This window comes from Hylobates moloch, unplaced genomic scaffold (assembly GCF_009828535.3).
Source record: "Hylobates moloch isolate HMO894 unplaced genomic scaffold, HMol_V3 SCAFFOLD_8, whole genome shotgun sequence".
NCBI classification, from domain to species: domain Eukaryota; kingdom Metazoa; phylum Chordata; class Mammalia; order Primates; family Hylobatidae; genus Hylobates; species Hylobates moloch.
In genome coordinates, this window is record NW_026652283.1 from 23824533 (window position 1) to 23835633 (window position 11101).

At 41.8% G+C, this 11101-nt stretch overlaps 1 protein-coding gene across 3 annotated transcripts in view; it reads right to left on the reverse strand.

The window, feature by feature from the left end:
* KRAS (KRAS proto-oncogene, GTPase) overlaps positions 1–10337 on the reverse strand; it is a 46046-nt gene extending 35709 nt beyond the window's left edge. For 2 of the 3 annotated variants that reach the window (XM_032159861.2, XM_032159858.2), the window contains exons 1-2: positions 10172–10337; positions 4691–4812 (exon numbers count right to left, since the gene is read on the reverse strand). In XM_032159861.2, coding sequence (XP_032015752.1) covers positions 4691–4801 — 111 coding nt within the window. In that variant the 5' untranslated portion in view covers positions 4802–4812; positions 10172–10337. Of the gene's footprint in view, positions 1–4690; positions 4813–10158 lie in introns of all 3 variants that reach the window. The other variant, XM_032159859.2, reaches the window with a different exon arrangement.
* Positions 10338–11101: the final 764 nt, after the last annotated feature.

Below are 11101 nucleotides of genomic sequence, written 5' to 3' on the forward strand. Positions count from 1 at the left end.
TGAAGAACATTTCTAGGATTAAGGAATTAGTTGTATTGTTAAAACCAGAATCTTAGGAGATTCCAAACCATAAAATCATTTTTTCTTTTCACTTACTTCCATTACCAACTTCCATTTGTATGTTTTTAAAGCTTTAGATGTATAAAAACGCAAGGTAGAAAAAAACCATGACCACTAAAGTTTTATATTCAGGTCTTAATAAATACTTACTAAACAAATACTTATTCTTAATTTGACCTAAATACAGTACTTGAGTTTTGTGTTAGTTTATTCTAAAAATCAGGTGCTCACAACTATTCTACAGTCCTGTAAAACTCTACAAAATGTGAACTTTCACAATTTGCCACTTCCGAATAGGACCCTCATATCACCCCCTGTAACACACCACCAAGCCTTGGACTCCATTAAGCAGCTCCTGAGTGCATGCAAAGAAGCTGAGAGAGCCACACTGCTGCCTTTTAGTCCCTTCAACAAAGTAAGCTCAGTAAGTGTTGACAACTGAACCACCCTATTTTCTTATATACTGCCTCGTTTCCTTTCTTAGTTCAGTATACTCACCTACTTATTTAATTAGTTAGGCCTAACTAATACAGACAGTAATCTTTATATTAATATTAGCAGAGGGTAAAAATGATACTTTAAGTTTTTTGAAATCAATCATATAAAATAAGACTTTTAAATAAAACGAATATATTTATAAATTGATGATATCCATAGTTTAAACAAGGAAACTACATAAACTTAGGATTTCATTGTTACTTGTTATAAAGCAAATAATTTGACCAGTAGAGGGCACTCACAAAAGTGGAGAGAGCTTCACAGCCTTGAAGAGAAATGATTTATAAAATTGCTGTGTGTCTCTGATTTTAAAAACAGAATGTTTTAATAGAACACTGGACTAAGCTAACATATTATTAATGTACAAAAGGTAAAGTTTAAATCTTTGTTATACTTGAAAATCTAACATAAACCTTATGTCAGGGACATGAATTAGACAGTTTAAAGTATGTTTAAAGCTACAGGTTAACATATCAGGGTTTGGACCCTAACACTACTGAGGTTTGGGGTCAGATAACCCTGTTGTGGGGGCTTTCCCGTGCACTGCAGAAGTTTAATATTAGGTTGGTGCAAAGGTAACTGCAGCTTTGCCATTTAAAGTAATAGCATCTACTCAACAGATGCCAGTAGCAGTCCTCTCTCCCCCAAGTTGTGGCAACCAAAAACGTCTCCAGATTTTGCCAAATGTCCCCTGGAGGGCAGTCACTCAACTATCCCTCATTGATTACTACAGATATATGTATAAACTCAGAAGAATTAACAGCTTACAAATTACATAAGGCTTTTCTTATACCACTCTTCAGTATCAGTTTAATTTTACAAATTTTCTCTCTATAATCTACATACTTCACTTGTAGGTAAAATGAATTCTACAATGAACATGGAAAAATAAAAGAAACTGAAAATTGATAAACCTTCATAAATAAATACTCTACAGCTCAGAACACTAAAGATGAAACAAACCAATCCAATGATTAATCTGGTCTTCCTTACTGAATAGGAAACTGTTCCATCAAAGAAGGGCATAATACTTGAACTGAATTATAAGTACCACAATAAAAGCATGCAGATGTCAAACAATTAGAGCCTGGGAAAAAATACTTCTTGCTATAAGTATTCTTACTAGCATATTATATACAGTAGATACTTAATATATATTTGGTAAGTGATCAACTAATTCTGATCTCTGTAACTATCTACATTTTTTTAAAACGAGACTTTTCTTTTTCCACCAAATTTTACCTTAGGAAAAACACTTCAGGGTTTTGATAATAAGTGATCCCTGAACTATAAAGGTATATATTTCTAGCCAAGTATTGTGTTTGGGGGCTATTTTGAGTTTTCAATAATCTTGCCCTAATAACAAGGTATTTCATTATCTCTTTAGTGGGCTTCATAAAAGGTAACAATATATACTTCACAACACAAGTAAAGGTGATTATGTGCACAGCCTCAAATACAAACATACTCCATCTAAGTGTCATACCTGAATGATTTTACATCATATCTCTGCCACTAAGTTGCCATCAGATAGTAGGCTAAGTTCAAATTTTGGTATACTTACAAATCTGAATTAGTCTCCATTAGTAAGTATTTTCTGAATTTGAAAGACAGCTAATTTTCAGTTTTAAAAAGTTATACAAGAGTACAGTGCACATTCTACTAAACTTGGTCTCAGAGAATTTAAATTCAAATCCCACCACTTATTAGCTATGTATCCCTTAGGTGAGTTACAACCTCTCAGAGACATTATTGAAAGAAACAATAGCCACTCTCCTTACTATCTCTTAGTGTAAATTTTGCAAAATCTAAATCACCAAAAAATACAGTATTACTTGATTTAAATTTTTAAAAAAATTATTTCCATTTTAAATGTAGAAAAACTGCTAATAATTCCAAAATGTGCAGGCATATCCTTTCCAATTTTCTCTCTGATCCACACTGATTGGTAAATACCAATCAAAACCTACAATGGCAGTGAAATCCCCATATCCTCCTAAATTTTTAACTTTTTACAATAACATGGAGTCAGCATTTCCACTTAACCAACTATTTAACTACTAAGTTCTCCTGCCTTTCTTACAGTTTAACTACACCAAGAACTTAATGTAATGTGTCAGTTCTCTCAGACACTCACTGTAACTTGGGAGATAAGAGATAATCTCAGATACCTTTTCCCAGGGGACTAAACTACGTCAGGGACCGTCAGTTTCAAAGTTCACAGGTAATCAATGCTTCCCAGAGTCAAGTCTTCTGGTTTGGCAGAAATCATAAGCAGAGTTATAGGTTTAAGTTTATAAACTTTTTCAACCTTCCCCCCAAATAAAGGCTTAACTGTTAGCTTTATTTCTTCAACATTTATATTGCATTTTAACAATCATTAGCGAAAGGTTTCCTAACCCACTTTATCACATTCATGACGTCATGCTGTACATACTCATATAGCACTCATGACCTCTGATTGGAAACAAAGTGTAATGGAATTTCTCAGATTTTCAGGGAAGACGGACAGCATTTCCAGTAAAATTACCTTCCAAAATCCCAGGAAAACTTTCAGGCATAAAGTGAATTATATTAAAACTTCCTTTTAACATCTGATTTAAATAGTAGAGTCTGCCAAGTAACCCTGAATTTGCAATACAGATTAAAATCGGTGCACTATTCAAACCTCTTCAAAGAAACAAATAAAACTATACTACACATTGAATTAACTTGTCAAAAGTAAATATAGAGAGACTATTGCATAGGCAGTCTACTTCTATTAGACTGTTCCCCTTTACTGTTGTAAATTCTTAAAATTGGAAGCCAAATAAAGTTGCTTCTATGTTTAAATCAAATCTTTGCACATAGGCATTATTTCCCCACTTTTTTATAGTACCAAAAATACGTGACGTTTCCTTATGATTAGTTATCTAATCAATTCTCCAGGTTCTACACTGCATAAATATCTTCCCAAGGCCACCAATGCCCTCAGAACTTACTTCAGTGTAAAGTGTTTCTTCAAGACATTACACAGTACAGTATGTTAATAGGACACTTTGACCTGTTCTAGATTTCACAGCTTGGAACTTGAAGAAAGTTCTTAGAAATTTTTCAGAACTGATTTTTTAGTACACTAGATGTAGAATAAATGCTAAAGGATTAGGACTTCTTAACCCCGGGTAAAGAAGCCTAAGAAATAATCTAACAATATAGGGCTATTTCAAAGACAAGGTGATATGCTTATTCTCCATCTCCACTGATGTTCAATTCAACAAGAAGATTCAAATTACATGTAAAATATGCTAATAAATATGTTCTGAAAATGGGTTAACAAGGACAGTTGGGGAATGTCCCCTCCTGGAGGTCTTTGAGATTGAATAAATCCTCATCTGCTTGGGATGGAAGTTCTACTACATGACCTCTCGAGGTGTCTTACAGGTCTTTACTTATCATTCTGCTGCTGGCCTTTAGTTTGGTAAATTTTCATTAAACTAAAAAAACTGAAAATAATCCTCAAAAACATGGTAACAATTTAAATTTACGCAAGGAATTTTTTTTAAATCCTAGTATTTCCTTGCGTAAATTTAAAAATGACAAAGCAAAGATAAAGTTGGTAATAGTACCTTTATATAAATCACATCTTAGTGATTTATTAAAAAATAATTCATTTTTTAAAATTTATCTGGTAGTTGTAGGTTCTCTAATGTTGAGAAGATAGGAAAATACTGCTAATGAAGTTTAAAAAAAATCAACCATCAAACAATTACATTTCACTAGTACAATTAAATCTAACCTTTACATATGATGTCACAATACCAAGAAACCCATAAAAATAAAAGTTACAATAAAAAGATTGTCTTTTAGGTACAGACAGGATACAAATTTCTACCCTCTTACAAAACTCTGAAATACACTTCCAGTCAAAATGCACAGAGAGTGAACATCATGGACCTTGACATACTCCCAAGGAAAGTAAAGTTCCCATACTGATGGTTACATAAACTTGAAACCCAAGGTACATTTCAGATAACTTAACTTTCAGCATAATTATCTTGTAATAAGTACTCATGAAAATGGTCAGAGAAACCTTTATCTGTACCAAAGAATGGTCCTGCACCAGTAATATGCATAATATTAAAACAAGATTTACCTCTATTGTTGGATCATATTCGTCCACAAAATGATTCTGAATTAGCTGTATCGTCAAGGCACTCTTGCCTACGCCACCAGCTCCAACTACCACAAGTTTATATTCAGTCATTTTCAGCAGGCCTTATAATAAAAATAATGAAAATGTGACTAAATTAGAACATGTCACACATAAGGTTAACACACTATCAAATACTCCACCAGTACCTTTTAATACAAACTCACCTTTATATGAAAAGTTATTTCAAAATACCTCACAAAATTCAATTATGAAAATTCCAGTTGACTACAGATGTGTATCATAATGAACTGTACTTCATTTACAAACTCCTCCATCGACGCTTAAGAAAAATGCATAAATGCTACATAGATAGTTCTTTTATCTTAAAATCAAGTTGTTCTATCTAAACAGCCAGACTGCTGTTCTGCGGCGGCTAAAGGCTCTCAAAGGATCATATCATGACTTCACTCATGCAAGTGTCTAGCATAGTGCTCTACACCCTGTAGCACACCCTCACAAAAGTTGCTGACAGCTATCTCCACTCCTATTGTTACAGTTTTCCTAGTGGACTCCCACCTCTAAGTGTTAGAAGTCAATATGCAACAGCTACAGAAAAACTTTTAAAGCATCATGGCAGTAGTTCTCTTGGATAAATATTAACAGTAAGAATCAGATGAGAATTGAGAGAATGAGTGTCAAATAAAGCTGGATCGTGTCATGGGGAAATAAAAATTTAAACACCGAGGCAGAGAAGAACAATATTTGATGACATTTTAATGTGTGAAATATCTCTGGGGAAAATAGGAGTCGGAGGTTGCAGTGAGCCGAGATCGCGCCACTGCACTCCAGCCTGGCGATAGAGCAAGACTCCGTCTCAAAAAAAAAAAAAAAAAAAAAATCTCTGGGGAAAATAAAGGTAAAAACTAAGAGAACTCCGAATTAACTGTTCAGCACAATACATAATCCTGTATCACTGCTGCACACAAAAAGATAAAGATTAGAAAGCTGGGTGCAGTGGCTCATGCCTGTAATCCCAGCACTTTCAGAGGCCAAGGCGGATGGATCACCTGAGGCCAGGAGTTCAAGACCAGCCTGGTCAATATGGTGAAACCCTATCTCTACTAAAAATACAAAAATTAGTCAGGCGTGGTGGCGCCCTCCTGTAGTCCCAGCTACTGGGGAGGCTGAGGAAGGAGAATCACTTGAACCTGGGAGGCGGAGGTTGCAGTGAGCCCAGATCACGCCACTGCACTCCAGATTGGGTGACAAAGACTCCATCTCAAAACAAACAAACAAAAAGATTAGAGATAAACACTGTTTTTAGTAAGAAAACAGTTGTTAAGAGATGCAAGTGAGCTGGGCTCGGTGGCTCACGCCTATAATCCTAGCACTTTGAGGAGGGTGGATCACAAGGTTAGGAGATCAAGACCATCCTGGCTAACCCAGTGAAACCCCGTCTCTACTAAAAATACAAAAAAATTAGCCGGGCGTGGTGGCGGGCGCCTGTAGTCCCAGCTACTCGGGAGACTGAGGCAGAAGAATGGCGTGAACCCAGGAGGCGGAGCTTGCAGTGAGCCGCGATCGCGCCACTGCACTCCAGCCTGGGCTACAGAGCGACTCCGTCTCAAAAAAAAAAAAAAAAAAGAGATGCAAGTGAATATATCTCAGTAATCAGTAATCCATGTGACTGTTACTCTTTGCTTTTCATACACTGTCTCCCAACAGGTGCATGAATATTGACAGCTTGTATAACAAACACCGTACAGAAAATAAAACATATTTTTTAGTTGTTTCAAATTTTTTGAAATAATATGAATGTTTAATTTCATCTCCTTTCCCTCATGTAACACATAATTATAAATGAGAGAAATGCAGAAAAAAATGGGAGTAAATGCACAACTATTTATTACAGGATGAGTAGCTCCAAATTAATGAATGTGCATATATTGTAGATAAACACTAAATATACACAGCATCCTATTTACTGAAGACCAAAAATAATAATTTGGTTTCCCAAATGATAACATACTAACCTTACTCCTAAGCCCTGCCGCAAAAAGCACCACAGGCTAGAAAAATTGTATCACACACGGTCACAATGTAGTTCCCCGCCTTACTCTGCTCTACCTAGACTTACTGGCTGCTTGTCTAGGGTGAAGTTAACAACCACTACAAACAGGTATCTTATCCCATTTGCCTCCACGCTTTATTTCAAATGTAGGTCAAAGCAATTAGGAATAGATGAAGAGAATTACACTAAAATGTATCTTCTAGCTCTCTGCCTACCCCAACCTCCCCCCAACTAGTTTGCATAGCCTAAAACAGTTCTCAAAATGTGGTCTAGGAACCCCTCAGGTTACTAAGACTTTTCTGGTGTGCAAGAGGTCAAAACTGTTTTCATAATAACATTAAGATGTCCTTTACCCTTTTCACTCCCATTCTTTCACAAGTTTTCCAGATGCGTGATCATAATAGATTGAATGCAGATGCAGATGTAAGAAACCGTATCTTCTATTAAGCCACATCATTAAAGAGATTGACTAAAGTGTGAAACACCACCACTCTTCTAAGTTTTGGTTTTGTTTTGGAAAATAGTTACTTTTCATAAAATATTTTATTCATGTTACCAAGTAATGGGCTTATTATTTCTATTTTTAAATGAATTAATATTTTTAAAAATTGTTTTAATTTCCAATATGGTAAATATTAATAAATCCCACACAAATCAAAGATTTTTTTTAATCCTCAATTTTTTTTTTCTTTATAACAAGGTCTATGTTGAGTATGCTGGTCTCCAACTCCTGGCCTCAAGCGATCCTCCTGCCTCAGTCTCCCAAAGTGCTGGGATTACAGATAAGAGCCAATTTGCCCGGCCCCTTCGATAATTTTTGAGTGTAGGCCAGGTGTGGTGGCCTGTAATCCCAGCACTTTGGGAGGCTTAGGTGGGCGGATCACCTGAGGTCAGGAGGTCGAGACCAGCCTCGCCAACATGGTGAAATCCCGTATCTAAAAATACAATTAGCCCGGTGGCAGGAGCCTGTAATCCCGGGTAGTCGGGAAGCTGAGGCGGGAGAATCGCTTGAGCCTGGGAGTCGGAGGTAGTAGTGGGCCGAGATCGCGCCACTGCATTCCGGCCTGGGTGACACAGTGAGACTCTCTCTCTCTCAAAAAAAGAAAGAGGGTAGAGGGGTCATTAAGGCCAAAAAGTTTACTAGCCTAGGAAATACTGTGGACAGACACTGGATTAGAGTTTGTGTATATATACGAATTCAGAGCCACATATATCTTCTGGCTTACTTGTTTATGCGGTGGTTGTTTACAGAAAAAAAAAAATTCCTTGAATGAGATTTTTAAAACCAAGTCACATTTAAATCCACTAGAGAGAACTGGGTTCCAAAGGAGTCTTATCAAATGAAGATCATGGGCTGGGAGGGGCTCCCTCACCCAAAGTTAGAAAAGCTAGTAAGGAGTGGACTGGACTCGAATCCAACAATTTTGTTATGGAAGAAAATTCATTTTTATTTTTCATAAAACTGAATTACCATCTACCATCTCTTAAAAGCAAGTATACTGTGGATGGCTACAGTCTCAAAGTAAACTATTGTTAGCAACCATATTTGATATCTGTAGTCTATCACATGCAGTCAGCATTTTGGACCTTAGTCACTTCAGTGACACCAGTTATATGGTTAATTCTGAGCTGATAATTACAAATAGACCTTTCCCATTTATAACTTATTTTTTAAATGATTTCTATTATAAACCTAACATATACATTGTAACAATTAAAAAACCTGTGTTTGGATGGATCTCAAGATTTAAGAAGGCTTACACTTCAGTTTTAAGATGCACATGCCACTATGGGAGGCAGAGGCGGGGCAGATCACGAGGTCAGGAGTTCGAGACCAGCCTGGCCAACATGGTGAAACCCCAGTCTCTACTAAAAATACAAAAAAATAGCCGGGCATGGCAGGAGACACCTGTAATCCCAGTTATTCGGGAGGCTGAGGCAGGAGAATTGCTTGAACGGAGGAGGCAGAAGTTGCAGTGAGCCGAGACGGCGCCACTGCACTCCAGCCTGGGCAACAGAGCAGATGGAGACCATCCTGACCAACATGGTGAAACCCCATCTCTACTAAAAATACAAAAATTAGCTGGGCATGGTGGCGTGCGCCTACTAGTCCCAGCTACTTGGGAGGCTGAGGCATGAGAATTGCTTGAACCCGGGAGGCGGAGGTTTCAGTGAGCCGAGACCACGCCATTGCACTCCAGCCTGGGCGACAGAGCAAGACTGTGTCTCAAACAAACAAAAAAAAGGAGATGCACATGTTTACGTCTATTTCAGGCGGTTAGCTGGTGGATTGCTACAATTCCTCTGTAAGTTTAAAAAATCATGTAAAAAATCATGTAAGTGCTGTTTTGGAGTACTGTAATAACTCTTGAGATATAGAACACATCTGCAAAATGAGGGCAGTATAAAAGAGATGAGGGATGAGGGTAATACATAAGAAATAAGGGAAAGGACAAGAACAGGTAAATTAAACTTCAAGTACTATTTTTGCTATTGCTGTCTACACTCAACTACCAAGGAAAAAGCCTTGCTTCTGCTCTGCGGGTTTTCTTCGGGTTTAACTTGACCAAGCAAAACAGACCGTCTGGGATTAACTTTTTCCTTTTCACTGTAGGTCACAGGCTCTACGTGTAGGGTGTTGGCCACCTGTTCTTCCACCATCTCTACCTCCACCTCCTCCTTTGTGGCCACAGCAATGTCACAGCCCATACATGGGGGAGGGGAGCAGTCAGGAACTCGGAGGCAGATGCATTTTCTTCCAAACACAATAACCTCAAACAGTGGTCTCTAAGCACTTTCCCATGCTCTTCCAAAACGTGACCTCCCCTCTTACTCACACATCCCCTACACACCGAAAAGGACCACTATCCGTCCAGCCTACGCTCGAGGGAGAAGTTTATACCTTCGTCCTAGAGATGCCAAATGCAGCAGGGAAGGCTGGACCGAGGCAGCCGAGTGCTGGAAAGGGAGGCAAGAGGTGCGGGAGCGGGGAGAGGGGGAGGGGAGGCCGGGGAGCCGCGGGAGTAACCTCCACCGCACCCCACCGCCCCGAGGGGCAGCCGGCCCGGCCCGAGTTTCTCCCCAGCAGCCTCCAGCCGCGGCTCTCGGGGAGGAGGAAGGAAGGGGTTCCCCGTCCAGGAAGCAGCACCAGCGGCGACCGCCTCCAGCCTCACCCACCTCAGCCCCGCACCGCCCATTCCTCACTCCCCGCGCCGCCGCGTCCGCGCGCCTCCCCCTGCAGACCCCCCTCACCGCGCCCGTCCCGGCCCCGCGCCCGCGCCCCCCGCCCGCCCCTCCGGGGACCCCTAATTCATTCACTCGCCGCCGGCCCCGCCCGGCGCCGGCAAAGAGGGTCGGGACCCAGGCAGGGGCCCAGGAGGGGTGGTCCGCTCCGTACCTCTCTCCCGCACCTGGGAGCCGCTGAGCCTCTGGCCCCGCCGCCGCCTTCAGTGCCTGCGCCGCGCTCGCTCCCAGTCCGAAATGGCGGGGGCCGGGAGTACTGGCCGAGCCGCCGCCACCGTCGCCGCCGCCACTGCCGCCGCCGCCGCTGCCTCCGCCGCCGCGGCCGCCGCCTAGGAAAATCGAGCTCCGAGCACACCGATGAGTTCGGGGCCGGGCGGCCGCAGAGGGCAGAGCTATCGATGCGTTCCGCGCTCGATTCCTCTTCAGACGGGCGTACGAGAGGGAGCGGCTGAGGGCGGTGTGGGAACAGGGAAGAGGGGGAGGCCGCGAGCGCCGGCGGGGAGAAGGAGGGGGCCGGGCTGGGCCGGCGGGGGAGGAGCGGGGGCCGGGCCGGCGGAGGAAGGGGTGGCTGGGGCGGTCTAGGGTGGGGAGCCGGGCCGGCTGGAGCGGGTCTGGGCGGCGCCTTGGCGGGAGGAGGGACTGCCGGACCCACGCGGCGGCCCGCCCCCTGCCTCGCCGCAAGGCCGTCCCCGCAGCCGCCAATTCTGACCCGGAGCGGGACCGGACCGCGGTGGGCTGTGCGGATGCCACCAGGGAGACGCCGCGAGCGGCCCCGCTGCCCCGCCGACCGGTCTCCACAGAGAAGCTGCGAAGAGCACCCCGCCACTCTCGGGGTCGGCCTATACTGGCGCGCATCCATTTACTATCATTGACTGCATGTAAATAAACAAGCAGTCACCAAAAGTGGGAGGCGACTTCGGGGACTTAGGGAGACCGGGCGGACAATCGTCCCACACCGGGGCTTTCTGATCGCCGTCCCGATTATTATCACCCTCAGCACTTGGGCTGGGAATTTAGCCCCAGGCCCAAACACGACAGACCCTTTCAACGCTAATCTTCTCGGGTAAGGAGGCTTGTGATATTTTGCTATCTATCTT